Source organism: Hippocampus zosterae, chromosome 4 (genome assembly GCF_025434085.1).
Source record: "Hippocampus zosterae strain Florida chromosome 4, ASM2543408v3, whole genome shotgun sequence".
NCBI lineage: Eukaryota > Metazoa > Chordata > Actinopteri > Syngnathiformes > Syngnathidae > Hippocampus > Hippocampus zosterae.
This window is the reverse complement of record NC_067454.1, coordinates 20,698,579-20,720,121: the sequence shown is the minus strand read 5'-3', so window position 1 is coordinate 20,720,121 and position 21,543 is coordinate 20,698,579. Positions and strand designations below refer to the sequence as shown.

General features: G+C 40.2%; 1 protein-coding gene across 1 annotated transcript; it reads left to right on the top strand.

Annotated features, from left to right (window-relative positions):
• The first annotated feature begins 885 nt into the window (after positions 1-885).
• ttc17 (tetratricopeptide repeat domain 17) lies at positions 886-19,692 on the top strand. Its single transcript, XM_052063052.1, has 25 exons — positions 886-1,096; positions 1,599-1,688; positions 2,325-2,494; positions 2,843-2,954; positions 3,632-3,763; positions 3,863-3,972; positions 4,080-4,227; positions 5,078-5,217; positions 6,326-6,486; positions 6,677-6,789; positions 7,156-7,308; positions 8,122-8,237; positions 9,221-9,377; positions 9,499-9,570; positions 9,737-9,961; positions 11,539-11,758; positions 13,007-13,126; positions 14,531-14,817; positions 14,919-15,072; positions 15,181-15,301; positions 15,812-15,971; positions 16,084-16,167; positions 17,235-17,354; positions 18,571-18,714; positions 18,801-19,692. The coding sequence occupies exons 1-25, from the start codon at positions 926-928 to the stop codon at positions 18,930-18,932; spliced, it is 3,612 nt and encodes a 1,203-aa protein (XP_051919012.1). The 5' UTR covers positions 886-925; the 3' UTR covers positions 18,933-19,692.
• The last annotated feature ends 1,851 nt before the right edge of the window (positions 19,693-21,543 follow it).

Sequence of the window (21,543 nt, the reverse complement as noted above, 5' to 3'; positions counted from 1 at the left end):
CCAAACCAATGAACATAGTGTGAGGTTAATTAAGCACATTAGAAATTGGATAGATCAAAAAGAGGAACAACGAAAAGGATGTTGATTATTTTATAACCACGATTCTTCACAGCGTTTTGGTTTTGCAAATAAGTTCCTTAAAGACATGACAAAAAGAATTGAAGCATATTTTCAGTAACATCAGTAACAGGAGCATCAAATACAGAACCATAGACAATGCACCCCGACACAGCACGGATACACAAGAAGAGCATAAAAAATTACAGCAAACACATTAGATGTCACGGGTATCTGAAAACACTGAAGGCATCCCTGATAAATAAATAAAATTCCTTAACCGTAGAACCATTTAATCACCCAAATAATATGGATTTGTTCTTTTAAAGCTAATGCTTGCTTATGGAAGGTTGACAAACGAACAGGGATTTTTAAAATGTTGTAATTACATACCAAAAGAAACTTCAATTAGGTAATTTTAGAAAAATATACAATTCAGACTACAGTTCCAAACTGATTGGGCATTATTAAAAATACGTACAATCCAGTTAATCTTGAAAGTGTTATTCAAAGAGTCACAGTTAAAAAAAAAAGACAATACAATGACAATAAAGGCGATTCTGATTCTGATCTTCAATTGTCGTATAGTATTAACGCACAATAAAAGGGCATAACAAGTGACATTCTGGAAATTCCTTCTGCTTTAGTTTTCTGAGTTATATCGCCTAAAGACAGATCTCCAAGAACCCAGAGATTGAATACTTTTCTTTTCTCAATAATCGATGCAAAATAAGAGGCCAAAGTGATGTCTAGTTGAATTGAAACGGTGCATTCATGTTGTTTTTGCCTCTCGGGGTGCAAAGCGAGTTGAGTGCCGCCGTGTGGTCGGAGGCCGTTTTTGTTGCCACAGCGATCAGGAGACAGAAAAATGGCGGACATCGAGAAAATCAGTCCTGACTCCTTCCCCTGTCGAGTCAGCTGTTCTCCCAAAACGTTTTTCCAGGGGAAGCTTTTCATTCTACTTTGCATACTCATAGTGGACTCCGGAGGAGCTACAACGCACTGGGTTGTCACGGAGGACGGAAAAATACAACAGCAAGTATGACAGCTCATTTAGCCTTTCTCGCTTCTATTAGGTGGCTAGCTTGGAATGCTATCTATGTTAGCTTTATCAGTAACATTTATTTATGTATTTTGTTCGGATAATGCAGTTTCGTTGGTTTATTTGAGCGATGTCAGAATATGATTGCCCACCTTTCTTAAGTCAAAATTTCTGAGAAAGTACGTCCTGCAGCTTTAACGATTTATAGTAAAGCGCAGCCCTTACGGGAGATAGTAGGTAAGCGAGGTCAAGATGACCAGAACATATCGGGCTGTCTGTTATATTGAAGAACCTGCGTGTTGTACAGGTGGTCGACTGTTATTAACTAAGACGGTGCTTGAAAAAGTCACACTTGCGTTTTGTTTACGTGCCAGGCTTAGGAGAGAACTTAAACAGACTCTCACGTGATACAACTGAACAATGTACACTGTGTCGTGAGTGTATAATGTTGTTTCAAGTTTGATGTTTAATTCATTTCATGTTACTCAACTTGTTGTAGGTTGATTCGCCTTTGAATCTCAAGCATCCGCATGACGTTGTGATCTTCATGAGACAAGAGTCTCGTGTTGACTACCTCAAGAAACTGGAGGTGAGTGAGTTTTGACAGTGTTCAAATAACTCTGTCACTGAAAATTATCTGGAGTATATCTCTACCTAAAATTCAACATTATACGTTTTTTTAAACACATCCTGCGTTAATTGATAAAAACCTATTTTGTGTTTTTGTTCGCTCTACATGCAATGTTGTAAAATCCCATAAGATGGTGCCAAATTCCTGTCTGACCGGAATTGGTTCATTTGAGAGACAAGCTTTGTATACTGTACTGGGGAGGAGCTAAGTTTAGGCTGGGTTGGTAGTGGATGTTAGGAGATTTTGGTAAATGTTGAAATGCTTACACACTTTGAGAATGATTATGTTTCAGGGTGATTAAGATTAAGATATCCTTTATTTGTCCCACACTGGGGATATAGGATGATTTTGAAATAATTGTAAAGGATCGGTGTGTGAGGGTCGCAGTTTGTGGTCTGAGGATAGTCTAAGATAGAACTATTAGCAGTTCTAAAAACAAAACAAAAAAAATTGCGGGGGTGTCCAGTTCTCCTGGAGCTTTTGACTTCACAGTAAGACTTGCTATTTATTCTCAGGGGATTACTGTGTTTCTTTAAAATAAAAGCTATTATCTCTCAAACACTTAACTGACTGTATCTTTTCAAATTTGAGCAGAAGCTGCTAGTGGCACAGAAAATTCACATTGAGGAAAATGAGGACAGAGACACAGGACTGGAGCAGCGACACTACAAAGAGGATGCAGACTGCATTATGGCCAAAGTTCCTCTTGGTGACCTTGACCTGTATGATGGCACTTATATCTCCTTAGAGAGTAAAGACATTCGGTAAGCCATTCTTATGAAAGAAAAGCAGTTCCTTTCAAGAAAGAATGTCGTGGAATGTCATGAAAGGCAGTGTTACGTTCACTCTTCTGACTGTTGTCTGAAACACAAAGGATTCAGGGCACCATCTAAGTCTTACAAAAAGGCACAGTGACTAAGATAATGTACTGTGTATATTGCAAAGTACTGTGTTTCTCTGGATCACGCTGTAGATGTATAGCAAGGGTTATTTGAAAATGATTTGTTCTCTTCCTCCTTACTTTCTTGTAAAATTGTGAAAACAAGTTAACTTTACTGTTGAACAATTGTATCATGAATTTAATGACTTGTACCACTGCCCATTGTGTGTAGCCCCGAAGACTATGTGGATTTACTCTCGGCGCTGCCTCCAGATCTAGAAAAGCCAGACTGTGCAAGAGTGTTGGAACTGCCTTATAGTATCCATGCGTTCCAGCATCTCAGGGTGAGTATTCTGGTCAGCTTGTCATCAGTTGCACTTAACTGGATCTCTTCATTTTTAAATGAATGTACTGTTAAACAAATCTATATTTGCACATTGTATGTCATGACTGCTGCAGTCCAATTGGTTTGTCTCCTGAATGTTTATATTAATCAGAAGACCAAGCTTGTTTGGGGAGTTTTTAAAAGCGAAAGTACCAAGGAATAAAAATCCACCTTTTGCCAAACCCTTAATTCATAAATATAAATATATACTAATACATATTATTATAATTCTGGTCCTGGCAGTGAGTGCTTCAAAGTCCCAATTGATTTTTGTAGTTCTTTTTTTTTCTTTGTCTTTGTCTTCTGCTGGTAATGATGATGATGATGTGCATTTTTGGAGACCCGAAAATGCATGATAACTCTCCATATTCTGCATACTCAAAAATACAGCTGTTTTCCTCACACTATGAATAATTTTAATGATCATGATTATCATCGTGGCCATGATCGTGCATCCCAAATATCACCGTATTTGTGCGAGGTAATTGCTACAAAGTAGTAGTACTACTCAGAAGCACAAACTTGTTACGCAAAAATCTCCTGGTATCTGCAAACTACGTTCTATAAACGTGAGCACACTTTCTGTCATGTAAAGTAATAAAATAACATGTCTGTATTCTTTCTGGTGTATTGCAGGGTGTGCAAGAAAGGGCAAACCTCACCTCCCCATTACTTTCAAAGGAGGACCCAATTTATGGTTCTTTGTCACACATACTAGGCCACAGTATAGATGTGGTGGGCCATCGCATCCATCAAGCATTAATGAGGGTAAACTATTTTTTTTCTTTTTTTTTTTGTTCTGACCGGTCTAGAAGTCAGGGCAGTAATCCAACCAAAACAATAATCATGCCTGTTTGTATGTTCCAGAATACATCATCATGGGTGTTGTACAACATGGCTTCATTCTACTGGCGTATGAAGAACGAGCCTCTAAGGACAATGGATTGTGTGGCGCGGGCTCTGCACTTTTCCCCTAGGTAGCGTCAGCCTCATCACAAGGTCCCTGCTGGATGTTTCAATTGAGTGTGTTTGTTTGAGAGCGGCCACATATGTTCATATTCCCGCATTCTTTGTGTGTAATTAGGCATCACAAGGATGTCGCCCTGGTTAATATGGCCAACATCCTGCACCGCGCCCATTTTTCAGCAGATGCTGCTGTTCTAGCCCACACTGCCTTGGACCTGCCCTCGGACCTGTTTACCATTCACTACACTTTGGGTAACATTTATGCTGTAAGTTCAAAAAAGACTGCATTAGTTACAATTTTATCTTAAACACCAAGGGTCGCACTTAATATTATCAATAGTACCCCCAGGAATTTGCAAAGATAAAGTGTTGATTCTGAGGGGAACAACCCTCATTCTGCGGAGAGCAATTCTCGATTCCACAGGCATTAAAAACAACAACCTCAAATTAAGTTACACAGCAAATTCATGTACAAATATAACAAGATTTATTTTAGGCGAAAACCCATGCAGGCATGGGGAGAACATGCAAACTCCACACAGGAAGGCCGAAGCTGGAGTTAAACCCTTCACCTCTGCACTGTGAGGCAGACGTGCTAGTGTCCCTCTTTTTATTTTATTTTATTTGCCTTTCTTATAAAGTGCAATACATTTCACCAAATTATGGGTTTGATGCAGAAAACTGTTATTTCACCAAAGATTTAAACCAAATGTAAACCACAGACTTGACTTTGATATTGGAAACTTACTGCATACAATATCTAATAAACAGTAATTCAGCCATGCAGACAGTTCATTCATTACTTGCAGCAATGATGTGACGTCATCTTTAGTAGACATCTCCACAAAATGGGATTGCAAAGCCAAAAAGTTAGCACAAAAATATCCGGGGTGTTTTTATTTTTTTGGGGGGGGGGGGGTGAGTGTAATCAGATATGCTCATACATGTGCCTTTAGACAGGTACATAGCATGACCGATGGTCAGCCTTTATAAAGTAAGATGAGAAACAAGGTCTAGGAAAGGATAGGGCTTTTTACTGTTGTGTATGAAAACTGTCGCTAATAAGCGATCTGCAATCTACACATTTGTTTGTTCCAACATTCTTTGTCCGACCAGATGCTTGGGGAATACAACCACTCAGTGTTGTGTTATGAGCAAGCATTACAAGCTCAGCCAGGTTTTGAGTTGGCCTTAAGGAGGAAGCATGCCGTGCTCTGCCAGCAAAAGCTTGAGCAGCGCCTCGAAGCCCAGCACAGGTATGCACTGGTGCACATGTCCATTTTAACAAAGGTAAAAAGTAACTATCAGTAATTGAAGTTTACATTCCTTTATTCATGAAAAATACAGTCATTAAAATCTGCAATGCTAATTTTATTTAAGTACATACAGATGACACGAATATGTACCGTTTGTCGTTTTCTGGTCGATTTACGTGCCCTACATTTTTCTTTTGGCCACTCAAACAACTGTTTGCCTGAATGTGAACAGTGCATCGCCACACAGCGCTCAGGCATTTCGCTGAATAACTCGATAACAATAGCAAAGAGCAGTTAACAAAAGCATTTTTGTTGTTCAGCGCGTTGCTATGGGTGAAACTATGAACTTGGGTGAGTTGCATTAAAAAAAAAAAAAAAAAAAACGAATGAGAGTATGTTTGAAATAGTTTGAGCCCGATATTACTCAATCATTTTCCTGTGATTTCCGAAAAAATTTAAAACAAATGACTTGTTAATTAGTTTAACATATTTGAATTGTGCCACTGAGAATCAAGTACTTTTTTTCAGTGAACTAAACCTGTCTGGAAGGGACATGTCAGGCTTGTTAATCTGGTATCCGTGTATGGTGCTTTTCTGCATATGGTGCTATTTACAGGACAGACGCACAGTATAGGAACTGATACTGAAAGCGGCATCAGCCACCATTAGTTCAGTATTAGCTTGAAATGTGCTTCTGGGCTATAAATACATATAGATTCCATTTTTAATTGCTTACATTTTACTGTCACTTGAGTGGTGGACAACCACATCTTTATAGTTGTAAACAGCACTTGGGAACATTGAGCGGAATATTTCAATACTCCTCCACCTCTAAATGTTATCTTGTGTATTTGGTTTACATGATATAGTTTACTGTATAATTATGACTTCACTGCAGACAATCTCAATGAACAGTAAACCACCAAAATGCTGCAAAGAAGAACATATTACTGACACACTGCCCTACTTGCCCTTGCAAGAAAGAGACTACCTTTTCTCCTTTTTATATACAATAATGTGAAAACACTAGTGGGCAATGATGCATTTTAGTGATGACAACTATTCTATTTGGTGTTATATGTATATGTAATTATGGCTCTTTTTATAGATCACTGCAGCGAACCTTGAATGAGCTCAAGGAATACCAAAAGCAGCATGACCACTACCTTCGCCAGCAGGAGGTGTTAGATAAACACAAGCTGTTGCAGGAAGAGCAGATCCTGCACAACATTATCCATGAGACCCAAATGGCCAAAGAAGCCCAACTTGGTAAAATACTCATTGAAAGTTTGTCTTCAAAAATATGAACTTTGGAGGCCAAAATAATGATATTGTATTAAAGTGATGTTGTGGCATTCAACAGCAAACTTACCATTGAAGTGAAAAATAACAAACCTTTTTGGGCTTTCGTATAAACACAATTGTTTGAATCTAAATTGTAAGTATGTTATTGGCGCAGGGAACCATCAAATTTGCCGCCTGGGTCATCAGCACCAAAGCCTCCACTGCTCGTTTGATCTGCCTGTGCGCTATCACCGTGGTGACCTGTTTGAACATGTACATTTTGTCCAAGTAAGTGGGATATCAGTTTTGTCTTGTTGACTTTGTTTGGACAGATACTGTTGTGTACAAAGGTCCAATTTTTCTCCAGTGTGGCCAAGTTTGGTTATATGTCAATTGTTTACATAAAGATAACCCACACACTTGTGGTTTATCAACTGCAGATTTTTATTTTATTTTTTTTCTAAAAATATTTAAATAAGAAAAAAATTGAGTCGGGAGGGGGGTCGCCAAACCTTCTATTCAAGATATGTCCCTGTTTATTCTTGAATTTGTATGAGTTAAAAAATTATTATATACCTGGTTGTCAGTAAACTAAGCAGTACAATGAAGAACACTTTAAAGACTCTTGCCTCTCTTGCCTCCCTTTCCTCATAGTTTGGCGAAGAGATATCAGTGGCATCCAGTGTGGCACTTGTGTCTGATCACAGTTCCAATCAGTCAACACACAGCCCTCAGCTCCATCCTTCTGTGTCAGGTGACCAAGATCCTGTTGCTGCCCTTTGGAGCAGTCCTCATGATGACACACAGGCAAGACTGATAATTACACTTGACTGTACTATAGATGCTTTTCCTCGCAAGGACTGCGGTCATGCTGGAGTCAATCACAGCTGTCCTCTGGCAGTAGGCAGGGTACACCCTAACTGGTTGACAGCCACTCACATATAGACAGACAACAATCCACACTCTCAATCATGCCATGCAGAGTGTTCCATTGGCCTACCATGTATGGTTTTTGGAATGTGGGAGGTACCCGGAGAAACCAATGCAAGCACGGGGAGTACATGCAAACTCCACAGACGAAGGCCGTAGCCCGTAATTGAACTCTGGACCTCTACACTATGAGGCGAACGTGCTCAGCAGTTGATCGCCGTGCTGCCGTTCCCTTTTTTTAGTATAATGTTGAGTCTGCATATGTTCTGGTTAATCATTGCTTTTGCAACACTCAGACATAATGTGCTTGCTTTTGACTATAATATAATGTTTCAACATTGTGTTTCCATGTTTAAAGGTGGCTCTGGGTCATCCAGTTGAGTTCCAAGTCGTAGGTAGAGCTTCTCTGAATTATGGGGTAGTTATCTAAAACATCCCACCTGTTCCATAAAAGAGGGGCAGAACTGGAAAATGACTTGCTTACCGACAAATTATCAGGGATAGACATCCAATGTACCAAAAGATTTGTTCAATTTTGTGGGTGAACCAGCTCTTTATCCAGGCAATAAAGGAGTCAAATTTCCCTAATATGTCCCCTTTAATTTTTGTTGAAATTTGCCACTGTACATTCGGCTTGGTCTAGAGTAGTCTTTCAGTAAAACTGATTTAACTTTCGTGTTTCTTCTGTAGGATGTGCAGAAGTTGTTGTGGCCACAGAGGTCAGACTGCGTGAGTGAATACCCAACTGTCCCCCCTGCGCACTTGTTGCCGACATACCACCTATTGTCTGAAACGAAGAGTCACAGGTACGTACCCATTCAAAATCTGTGAATATTTTGTTGATTGATTGATGATGTCCTTCAAGTGAAAAAATATACAATACAATACAATACAATACAATACATGCTGATTTATATAGCGCTTTCACAACAGCGGCAGCTGTAACAAAGCGCTTTACAAAACAGTTAACATAAAGTAAAATAATAAACACAACACATAACATAAAACACGGACAGTCGTGCAGTCCTAACCACTCTTCCGTCACACGCTTTGTTGTTTGAAGCGGTTTGAGATGAAAGAGGAGAGAATCAAAGTGTCCTTTAACCAGTGGATCAGAGACGTCATGCTCAAAATGTGCACACGTCGGCTACAAGCTAAGTTTCAAAGTCAACAAGAAGCTGTAGCATCCATTGATGAAAAAAGAGATTGGTTCACTTCTCCTGTCCCATGGAAATCCATTTCAATTCCAAGCGGCAACTCACGGTTCCAAATACGCATCGGCGCTCTTCGCCAACGCTCCTCTCTCCTCATCCTCAACTTCAGCGGCCATCCATCCAGCCGCACCAACGGCAACTGTCCAACAGCGCTGACATAGCCACTGAACAAATCGGGGTTGTGAAAAATGCTGCCCATTACTGGCGCAAAAAACACAAGCGCCCCAGGTCTATCCAGCACCGACAGTCAATGGCACCGACATTCCTCCCAATCAAAATCTGTGCTGGTACAGGCGTGCTGCCGAGAAGGCGCAACCACCAAGCACAGATACTGCTCCTTTGACGAATGTCGTGGCCAAAAAGCGCTGAAAACAGTCCATATCAGGTCCACACAATGAAACGACAAACAACATGTGACAAAGCAAAAGACAAAAACAGCAAAAAAGAACAAAAAAGAACAAAAAAGCAAGGCTCTTGAAGAGCACTTGCCGAAGGCTGCCTACTCGGGCGCCATCTTGGAAAAAAAAAAAAAATTAGTTATACGGTAACTAATTGTGTTTTCTGTTGCCATTCAGCCCAGTGGCAACTCTCCTCTATGGGAGTCATAGTCCTCCTCAAACTGTGACCCTGCCAGATTGTGGTTCTCTCTCCAAAGCACATTCATCTCCCCTGCCTGCTTCACTTGACTGGCTTTTGGAAGACAAGATGCTTCCAGATCCCTTTGCCTCCCAGGTCTCTGTCTGCTTTCCTTTTTTCTGGGTCTTTATAATACAAAACCATACTGTCCGATGTAACATTGTATTTTGCAGTTGTGTAAAAATCAGCAGAAACATATCATTGTGTGTGATTACAGATTTTGCAGTTCCAGAGTGGTGGTTGGACATTGGAACAAATTGGTTCCAGAATTGCCAAAATAATGAAATTAGTGAGCAAGCTTTGCACATGCTATCTTCTGATAAGCTGATCTTGTAATGTGTGCATTATTCTCATAAATATCATGCACACTTGACATATATCACATAGTCCATCAAAAAACAGCAATATTTTATAACTTCAAATATTTCCACACTAAGAAGGTATTGTTTGTTAAGGACCAAGTATCCAGCTGGCACATCTACAATGAGGCATCTCTCTTCTGGCGGGCCCAAGGAAACGGCAGTCGTGCCCTTCAGTGCCTGCGGCAAGTGTGGATCAAAGTCCCTCCCTCGCACCGTCATTTGCCCCTCACAAATGCTGCTAATTTGCTGCTTCATTATGGATTGACCACCCACTCACAAACGCTGGTGGAGCAAGCGCTTGTTTACAATGCAACTGAGGTAGATACTCATGGGAATGTGACTTTTTTATAATGTTGAAGTCGTCGCATTTTTGGGCTCATTGTCATAATTCCAGTAGTTAGGCAATGTGTCTCCTGATTGCACCCCATTTATTAATATGCACACTAATTAGTAGAATACATTATCTTGGTCAAGTCAGAATAAAAAATCCCCCCCGCCCCCATTTTCCCTGGAAAAACTATATCTTATGTTTTTTTTTTTAAGGATTTTGCAGGATTTTTTTTTTCTTTTTCGATTTGTAAATCAAGGTCCAACTATTAGCGCATTGACCTCACAGTGCAGAGGTCGTGCATTCGATTCCGGCTCCGGCCTGCCTGTGTGGAGTTTGCATGTTCTCCCCGGGCCTGCGTGGGTTTTCTCCGGGTACTCTGGTTTCCTTCCATATTCCAAAAACATGCATTGGGAGGCTAATTGAACACTCGAAATTGTCCCGAAGTGTGAGTGTTCGTCTCTGTGTGCCCTGCGATTGGCTGGCAACCGGTTTAGGGTGTCCCCTGCCTACTACCCGAAGACAGCTGGGATAGGCTCCAGCACCCCCCGCAACCCTTATGAGGATAAAGCGGATCAGAAAAAGGATGGATGGATGGATTCATGAATCAAATACCTGTTGTAAATTTTGCTGTTCTGTTATCTAGAGAAGGTCAAATTTAGTTCACGCGTCATGGCTGTAATGCATTTTAGGGAAACTGGATGTCCCTATTTGGTTGTATTTATTTATTGTAGGTGTCCAACATTAATATTTCACAAAGATAACCCAATGTACCATAATATAACATTTCTAAATAATGGTTTATTAAGGGGGTAACATTTCAAACCTATATGGCCCTAATTACCCTACAAACTAGCAAATCTTCCACTGAATGGCTCAGAAAATTTAAAAAAAAAAAACTTAATCTATGTTTTTTTTAATAGTCAAAAGTCAAGATATAAATCCAAATGACATCCTTCCGTATGACCTTGAATGGGCAAGTGATGTTAAAAAAAATAATAAAAAATGGCTTGTGCAGTCAGTTATTCGGTTCGGGGAACAATTAGGCCTTCTTCAGACTGTCAGCAAAAATTCAATTTTTAGCCCATCCAGACTGAAACTGGGTGGCTATTTTGTAGCTCCAACAGTCACAAAGCACATAAAACAGCTACCTGTGAAATGGCCAGTAATGTAGCCCAGTCTGAAGAGGGCCAAATCCCATTTGGACACTAAAAACAGGGTAGACACTCAGCCCTAAAAATTAGATTTGAGGAGTGGTTCTAATCTGAATCAGATATGCCTGCAGTATGAACATAGCCTCATTTCATATGGGGATAAATATTTCCCCCCCTAATAAATCACCATTTAAAAACTGCATTTTACCGGTATAATTGCTTGGATTGTCTGTAAAATATTAAAATTGGTTTCAATGTTTGGTTTGAGTGTTCTAAATATGCACAAACAAATCAGAACCAAGTACTTGTGTATTTCCCGGTATGTGTATTTGCATTGTTAGAAATAGACCTACTTGTGTTCAGTCACCAAAACAAATGTGAGTATTTGAACATCTCACCTTTTCTCCCACCAGCCCCATGCACTCTTCAGCCTGATGAGCTTGCAGTTGGCTAAGGGCAATGTGACAGGAGCTCTGGCCTTGTTTCGCCACATGCTGACAACAGCCGTTTCCTCCTCCACTTTCTTCTCATCCTTTGCTGCCTGTGAGCAGTGTCGCACCAGTATGCCTCTTCTGCGTTGCCTGCAGTTTTATCCCTTCCTTTACAACCTTTCAAACCACCAAGCCTGCTCACGTGAGTAACTTTGATGCAAAGAAAAATGTTGTTGATGCTAACAAAAATGTAACTTTACACTACCTCTGGGGGTGTGCCGCAAACTTAAGTGTTAAGAGAGCTGTGCATATACAGCAACATAATCTACTTGAAGCACTAACAAATGCATAGTTATTAAAAACTATTAAAAAATGATTGCTTAAAACGTGCCAGGACAGAGGACTATGTGGTACTCTATTGTGGATGTAGCATTAGGGGAAGTAAAACAGAAACCATTGACGCACTTGGGTGTCCAGAATGAGTTGCTCCTTCAACACTGTATAACACCTGAGAACTGTTCAATCAGTGGTTGGTCGTTACAATTAAATAAAATTTCAATGTTATTTAAATTCCCACTGTTATGTATTGTGTGTTATTTAAGCGATTTGGAATCAGGGCACCAAGTCCCCTGCTTTTGGCCGCCACTTGGCAAACAATGTACCTGGCCCTCTTGGGCCCTCCTTCAGGTGGTGACCCCGTGGGAAACGGAAACCACGTTATTTCTTAGGGCAACTTAGCCCATTATTCCATTTCTCCCTAATAATATTTGAAACTAGTCCAAATGTTGGCAAGGCCATTGTATTGTTGACTTAGAATGTGACACTGTCCTGAATAGCATTTAATTTTGTCTCATTGTTGGAAGAAAAAAAAAAGCAAACTTAAGACAGGGAGCCGTTACTCAACCATTAGGATATATGTCTTTTGTTATATCACTGAATGTATAAGTAGTAGTTCACACTTCTGATATGAGCACAGACAACACATGCGTACTTCTTGAATCAGGTCACTGAGACTGAAGTGAAAATTGCTTTGAGGTAGCGAAATGTTTCCACTCAATTATTTAAACCTGCTGGAAATAGCTACGGCCAAAATTAAATGTGTCAAAAATTGTGCTCTCTTTAGCCAAATATTCCTCTCACAAAACACATGCACTATAGGGTAAATACATGACACACACTTCGGATGAAAATATTCTTAAATTGATGGTGTTGTATATTCACGTCATGACATTTTAATCAGAATTTACAGTTACTCTCATGTTTGACATTGACAACAGTTTTCTTCAACCAGTGTTTGATGTTAATATTTTAAACAGTATTTAACTTACATACATTTTTAACACATCATTAGATAATTTAATGAAGCAGATTACAAAGAATCATATTACTAGATCATTTCATGTTAGGAATTCTTTGTCTCATGCCTTTACCTGAATGTCTGTTGATGCAGAGGGTTCCGCTTGTGGTGCTAAGGATGAACTTTCCATCCAACTGGAGGAGTGGGGTGGTGGAGAAGAAAAACAGGATGCATCTTCCATTTCAGCCACCGAGGACTCCTTGCTCTTTGAAAGTAAGAATATGATCTCGAGACACTGTCAATGACTGTGGAAATCAAGGAGGATATTTTTCTAGCATCCGGTGGGAGCCCATAAAATCTTAATAAGTAACCACCATACCATACGGTATTCATTGTAAGGCAAGGCAGCTTTAATTATATCGCACATTTCATACACAAGGCAACTCAATTGTGATTCACACAAGCAAAGACGTAAACACCTACAAGCATTTACAAGCACTACAGTTGATGACATTCAGAAGCAACCCAGAGAAAGCAAAAGTAAAAAATACTAAAAGAACATACATTTACTACATTTAAACACATCCACAGAAAAAAAGAAACATTTTAAAGTTAAGTAGAAAAATACGAGTCAGTTTCTGAAATAACTACAATTTTTAAAAAAGACCTTGTGTGCAGCATAACAGCAAAATGCAGCTTCGCCATGTTTACTTAAAATTCTGGGCTCTGCTAACCTAAGTTTGCAGAGATCCCAGAGCCCGAATGGGCTCATATTCAATCAGCAGTTCCTTAATGTATTCAAGAACCAAACGACTGAGTTATTTACAGACAAGTAGCATTACAGTAGACAGTAGACATTTTTAAAGCTGTTCCACAGCTAACTGGCAGTCAGTGTAAAGCCTATAGGACTGGAGTAAAAATGTTCTGATTTCATTGTTCTAGTTCCCAGTCTTACCTTAAACCGAGCTAAAACATGTCCCATCTACATTGTTTTTAAATGGCTCCTGTTTTTGTCTGGTCAGTTTAAAAATGTACCATAAAATACAATGTTTTTGTACTCCAGCCGCTTAATACTCTTTGGTCACCGTTTTATTTGGGTTACCTTATTTTTGTATTTCATGCTAACATTTTTTACTCTGGAGTCTTTTTATTTTTTATTTTATTTTTTTCATTCTTATACAGATTCTGTACTTTTAAAGGAGACATTTTGTTTTGTTGTTCACAATTTCCAACTGTATTAATAAAGTCGGTGACATACTTTTTTCAAAAGACCTCAATTAATTGCATAACGCTTTACACCCCTTTTTGTATGCCTCCCAGAACTCGCCCTGTTTGGAGGTTGTGCCCCCATTTCATTAAATAAGCCATTGTTCATCGTTTCAGAAAAATGCAGCTTACAAAATTGCTCAATTATTTAATTTTACACTTGGTGGTTGGACAAGCACTCGAGAGATCAAAATATTTTCATCCTAGCAATTAAAAGGTAAATTGTCACCATTAATACCAGCTACATTGTGTAGTTGTCACTAGAACTACAATTAACACGACTGCACCCACTTGTATATTGTGTAGTCTATTTTTGCTGCATCAAAGTAATGTCTACAACTCCAAGAGAGCATTGCCTTAAATATTATTTGATATGATTGTAATTTCTGTTTCTCTGCTATTGATACACAGAGGTCGTCTTGGACACAAATGGGTCCGGCGAGGCTGCAGGAAAATGGCAGCCTGCTCACTCTTCTGCAGGGATGACCCCCTCACTCGCAGATGGAGGGGTCGAAGGTGAGGAGGAGTGGCAGTTGAAGGAAGACCTGATGGGAGCATTTGAGGGGGCTTTAGATGTCGGTGGCAAACGAGGTGACTTGCGGGGAATCCGGGTGCTCAAGAATGACCGTGTGATGGGGCCCCGTGGTGGTGGAGGCCCATGCTTTGGAAACTGTGAGGATGACGAAGGTTCAGAATGGGTAACGCCACATGCTCCTACTGTATAAAATTTGCCATATTGAGTAAGTGATGTTAATAAACCCCTTTTTGATTGTGTGTGATTTTGGTTTTGGTTTTTCAGATCACCTTTCAAGTAAAGAGAGTAAGAAAGGCAAAGGTTGATCAGAGTGAGAATGTGGCCAACTCTGATGATAGCCAAGGTGGGGAGCCAGTGTCTGAAGGACATTCTATTCTGGAGATTAGCGGACCGACTATTCCATCAGCAGGTCCTCCAGGTACCACAAAATTACACCAGGGTGAATGAAGGACAAGTACTAAAGGCCACACACTCTCAACCCATTAAACAACCTGTACATCTTGGCCTTTTTCTTTGGACTGGGCAGGCCGCTGGAGGGACTATACAAGTCTTGGATGGCCAGGGCCGGAGGAGTGTCAGCGCACACGAAGGGTTGACCTCACCACTGCAGCAAGCACCTGGCTAGCTGTGTCGGCCAAGAACATCGAGTAAGCTTTTATCTTGTGCCATTTTATCGCAATGCTTAATTTCCATGTTATCTAACAATGAAGGCGATTGAGCACTTGAGCTACAGTTTTCTGTTGCTGGTTGTTAGCACAGATGTGCTATTTTACAGTGAAATGGGTTTTGCACTTTTGTGTATGAGGTAGGCACTTGCTCAAACTTACTTCAAACTTTTCGCCCAGGCTGTCTTGGAATCTTCTCTCTTAAACTATTCCAGATGTCATTTGCCTGTGAAAGCATTATTATTGCATTTGTATTACATTTTAATTATACAACTTATTTTAAAATGACATCTGTGCCCTGAATAGTAAAACAGGCCCATGAAACGGTTCCCATGACCATGTAATTTTATGCCGCTACGTACACTAGTTCATTGCATGCAGTTCTTAACCCGTTGTATGTCGGTATCAGTGTCAACCGAGGACCACCTATACATCAATGGTTTAGGGGTATGACTGTGATTCACCATTTTATTCAACACTTGCTTCCCCCAGCATCACAGAGCACATCGATTTTGCTACCCCACTTCAGGAGCCAGCTGTTGAGCCATTATGCAATGCAAATCTCGCTGCCAGTATGCACACCCTCGACCACCTGGCAGGCATGGCTAATCGTGCCGCCATCCACTACACAGGAGAGAGTCAACTCAGTGAGGTAGACTAACGAACAGTTCAAACAAACACACACACACACACACAAAAGAAGAATAATCTCTGAACACAAAAATTGAGTTATTATAACATAATTTTGATGTCCCTGATGTCAGGTCCTGCAAAACCTTGGGAGAGAGGAATTCTCCCCGCAATCTTTTGAACAGGTGGGGACTCGAATTGCTAAAGTATTAGAGAAGGTAAGTTAGACTTGAAATCTGAACGCAAAACAAACAGTTGTTTAAAGGTCAACGTTGTGTTGTGATGAACTGTTCACATTGAGGGAAACATTTGTTTGAGTGGCCAAAAGAAAAGAATCAGGCCCATAAATGAGCCAGAAAATTGGAAAAATTGAGTTTCGTTTTTTTGGGGAAAACTTTCGACTCAAAGTACTATACATGTACATGGATGTAATCCTGGATGAAAACATTCCACATATATGGATGGAATCCTCTGCCATTGTTTGCCACTAACAATGCTGCCGATATGTTTTGAGAGGTCAACAACGCAACAATACTACCTTAGTAATGACAATGTACAGGTGTGGATTACCTTTTTAGAAAGATACGGTAGTGTGCATGCATGCTCCTGTATTTTTTTTTAAGATAGCGTACATTTTACCATGCCTGCGTCCAATAATACAATGTGTCCTGTGTATGTGTTAAATGCAGAAATAGTACCCGTAACTCACACTCCATCTTTTAATATGGTGCGGTGTCAAAATATGGTAAGACACCAACCCACTACTGGATAACGTGTGCACTCAATTGTAGTGGGAATGCATGAACTAAGTAGACAATCCCATCATGCACAATTTACAGCACGGCACAGCCTTGGATTGCGAAGAATAGCGCAAAGCTCATAACCGCAGCCTATATAGTTTACTGTTCTTCCAATCCCGTTTGGTCATCTTATCAAAGCTTCCCACACAAATCACGATTTTCTCTCTCTCTTGTTTTCACTTTCTCTCTGTTTTCTCTTTCTTTTTCTCTATTTCTCTCTCTCTGTCTAATGTTCAGTTGTGTTTAAAAATGTTTGGTTTTGTGGTCAATTGTTCTAAAATGTTGACAAATGTTCAAAATGTATTTTACTAACCATATTATAAGTAAGTTATTGTTGTAATTATTGTTACGTTTTGCCGTCATATGGTTTCTGTATTGGTATTGAGATATTCTTTGCAGGTATAGCATCCAAGTTAAAATGTGACACTATAAGATCATGATCAATATGACCTTTTTATATCAACCCATAACATGATGTCTCCTAGAACCAGACATCATGGGTATTATCCAGTATGGCTGCACTTTATTGGCGAGTGAAAGGTCAAGGCAAGAGGGCTATTGACTGCTTGCGACAGGCCCTCAATTACGCCCCATATCACATGAAGGTAGGTCATCCCTGTGCCTTACCAACAGTCTATGAGATATTATTTCCTCCTCTATTAGGCTGTTTTTTCGAGATGTCCTGATCCGATTACATGATAAGAAACCGGGCTGATCACATGATTTTCAGCTAATCTGGCATCGGGTATAGTTATTTTCTAAACACTTAAAGATCACAAAGCCACAACATAATCCAAGTGTGCAAATATCTTGGCAAATATACTTACCGGTAGTTTTGTATTACACAATGTTACTTTTTTTTGGTTGTTGTTGGGTGTGACATGCAGATGTGTCACCTCCACTGCACACAGCTCACCTTCAGGCAGAGACAGAGCATTGGATTTGCCTTCACATCTTGCTTGGAGGGAGAGGCAAGCCGAAAGATACTCATGAAGAAGTCTGACTTGCCTGACATTAAAAAAAAGCCTCGCTAGACGGCATCGTCAAAAAGTTGAGAGAGCTGACAGTGTGACAGTTTACATCCAAATGACGTAACTTCAAATAGAAGTTTAATGGGTGTAAATTATTTGTCATATTATATTATATATTATAATCTTGTTCGCAACTGGTTGCATTGAACAAGGGGTCACAAATCAATATTGCCATTTCTCGATTAGAGAATTCAGTCTGACAATAGTGTGAGGGGAAACCCCTTTGTGCATAGGGCAACGCCCAACAAACATTCAAGCCACAAAATTTCTTTGACAGTAGCCTTAGCAGCATGCCAGCATCCGATGACGAAGACTTTGCACTGAAAAGGTGCAAAGTTTAACGTTTGATCTTTTGACTTGGATGTTGGGGTGGTATCCACAAATACTGTAGATGAATATGTAGGTGCGAAACCATTCGCATTTGCAATGATGACGAAGATATGTTGGTAAACTTAAATTACTTCATCAATGTCTTGTTCATTTTCATTTTGTCCAAATTCTCGTGCCAGGCTAGGTGAATGGCACCCGTTTCATTGCATTCAATCACTTCCCATTCCGGTGTTAAGTCAAATCGTGACCGGTCAGTTTTCTTTTGCTCCAAAGGGGCTATGGAATTTGAGAGTCTGAAAGCAAAACAGAAGTTACTGAATCATCATCTAATAATTTGTGATGTTCCAAGAGATGGCAGCCCTTATTTAAAAACTCTTCTGAAAACCTGTCTTTAGCAAACCTAATGAAGCATCTCCTAATGTGTGTGTGTGTGCCCCCCCCCCTCCCCCTGCTTAACCAGGATGTTCCTCTTATCAGCCTGGCCAACATCTTCCAGAATGCTCGTCTATGGGAGGATGCTCTTACAGTAGCTCGCATGGCTGTAGAAATTACTCCACACTTTGTTGTGAACCACTTCACTCTTGCCAACGTCTACATTGCTATGGTAAATCAATCTTTATTTTCTCCCCGCTTGCATCAATTAAGCGGAGGAATCTGTAGGAACACATCATTTTTGTTTCTTGATGGCAGGAGGAGTTTGAAAAAGCAATGCGCTGGTATGAGTCCACGTTGAAACTGCAGCCAGAGTTCGCCCCTGCCAAAGACCGACTGAGAACCATTCAGTGTTACCTGCTCACCAAGAGGGAACGTCGTCATCCTTAATCAAAGAAGTTGTCTGAAACATGCCCACAGTAGACTAAGAACACACAAACTTAATTGTTAACGCAAGCAGTTAACTTCTGCAAAAACAACAATAATAATGGAAAAAAATATTCTGTTCCCTTTTATTCAGCCCATTGAAACTACTACAACAGTCGTTTAAATCACTCAAACATCACAAAGCGCAGCTTATAATATTACTTAATTCTGTTCTCCTAACAGTTAAATGTATGCAAACATAGAAGGGAAGTAAAATCTGACTTATCTGCCTCACTATTGAAGAAAAGGGTTTAACATCCTTGCAAGAGTTGGCATTACAAATAAAAGGGAAAAGCATGTTATACTATTACATAAATACAGCTGCAACAAAGTGTGTGTATCATGTGGCCAGGAGACAGTGTTGTACTTTAAATTTGTTTTAATGGTTTGTTTTAATTGAAAGGGTTATAATATATTTTGTCCATGAAGCAATTGCTGAGGTAGAATGTGCTTCACAGCTCAGTACTAGTCACAGTTTTCAAAAATATATTTGCCCTCATTGTTTCCGTTCATGAAATGGATGGTAATTTTCGCACTTTTGTCATCATTCCTATTTATATGGGACCTAAAAACTGATTTTGCTCCAAGCTGATTTCATGAAGCAGTAGAGAAACTGAATTATGCTGCATTTGCTTTTTTTAAGGTAATCATCAGGCAAAAGAGAAAATGGCCAAGTGGAATCTGTATCAAATGTACAGTATTAAAGGCCGTGTGTGGACTTCAAGTCATTGTTTTTGAGTCATTTATATCTTTGGAAAATCAAAAGCACTTTAACACCAAGGTAAAATTAATTCTTGCACTTGTGTAAAACCGCCCCCTTGTAAGCGTGCGATTGACCACGGGGTGGCACTGTCAGACTTTTTTTTTTTTTGCAAACTTGTATTTTACTTCTACTCACAACCACGTCGGATTCCATTTATATTTTGAAATGTTAGCGCTATAATGACAAGTGGTCGCTTCCTGTGTTCTTGTATTAAACGAACTTGGCTTTGTCATCCCAAGGTCACCTTATATGTTCATTTCTAATGAGCTAATTGGCTCGAATAGCTTGGCCGTCTTACAGGAAACGATTTTCATTGGATGCGTGCCAATGGTTTGACGTCACTGGAGGCTGCTGAGGATCTACTTCAGTGTCCGAGATGCTTCAAAAATAAACCAAGATTCTACTTTTAGCACATTTTCAAGGATGCGCCTTGAAAATTGTGCTTGCCATGCAGAAGGACAAGGGCGGAAAGGCAAGTCTATTGGCATATTGTTCCACATTGTAATGTCATGTTACCACCTTTAAACAAGAAAATAATCTTTTCTGATTCATCCCTCAAAAAATAATTAATTGGATGAGAGTGATTATATCATAGTGCCCAAATGCAAAGCATGTTGATTCAATCTGTCCTTAATTCATTTGGACAGTTATACCCACGTAGGTGAATTTTCATTCAATTACTCACACTTGCTTTCATTAAACATGTTTGTACTGGTCAAAATAAATCCAAAGTAGTTTAAATTGTTGAAACATGATGTTAGTAAAATGAAATAAAGGAGAGAACATTAAATGTAATGGCTTCTCCTCACGAGGGTCGCTGGCATGCCGGAGCCAATCCCAGCTGTCTTCGGGCAGCAATCGGGGTTACACCCTGAATTGGTTGCCAGCCAATTGCAGGGCACACATAGACAAACAACCATTTACGCTCACAATCACACCTAAGGACACTCAAGTGAACACTTGAGATTCTAAACCTACCATGCATGGTTTTGGAATGTGGGAGAAACCCGGAGTACTCGGACAAAACACACACAGGCACGGGGAGAACATGCAAACTCCACACAGGATAGCCAATTGAGCCGTACACCTTTGTACTGTGAGGTGGACGTGCTAACCAGTCGCCCAATGTGCCACTAACCTGGCAAATAAATAATAACATATCTCCATGAGGCTACTTGTCTGTCTTTGTACACATTCACACACACACGTAAACGTGCACGCACAATCACTCAGAGTCCATAAAGCAGGGGTGGCCAACCAATAATAACATATCTACATGAGGCTACTTGTCTGTCTTTGTACACACACACGTAAACATGCACGCACAATCACTCAGAGTCCATAAAGCACGGTGGCCAACCCGAGGCCGCCGAGCCACCTGCAGCTCTTTGGCTGGTTCAATGCGGCTCTCGGGCTTTCACACGACAATTGTCGAAAACGCCTCGGCGAGAGCGCTGCCATTCAAACAATGGTGCTTAAAACACAGAATAGTATGTCAGCCTTTCAGCAATCCCGTTCCTTGATTGACATAGAGGGCAACAAATCAGATGACTGAATCACCGCTCACGTGCAGATGCTTGTGTCTTTAGGTTTCATTTATGTTCGGCTGTTGCTCGTCGTGGCGTACATACATTTGTGCGCGAGTGCATTGTCGTGTGTGTGTGCGTGTGTGTGTGTGTGTGTGCGTGTGTGTGTGTGTGTGTGTTCATATGCTTGCACGTGCGCGATCGGGTCGATCGTGTGAGGTTGGTCGCAAAGAAGTCGATCTTTGGGCAAAAAAGTGTGTGTGTGTGTGTGTGTGTGCGTGTGCGC

What these genes read in the sequence shown, in the direction of transcription:
- ttc17 (XM_052063052.1), top strand. Translation starts at nt 926, where the DNA reads ATGGCGGACATCGAGAAAATCAGTCCTGACTCCTTCCCCTGTCGAGTC. An exon ending in ATGCGTTCCAGCATCTCAGG is followed by an intron (nt 2,955 to 3,631) that starts GTGAGTATTCTG and finishes GGTGTATTGCAG; the next exon opens with GGTGTGCAAGAAAGGGCAAA. An exon ending in TTGCCAAAATAATGAAATTA is followed by an intron (nt 9,571 to 9,736) that starts GTGAGCAAGCTT and finishes TTGTTTGTTAAG; the next exon opens with GACCAAGTATCCAGCTGGCA.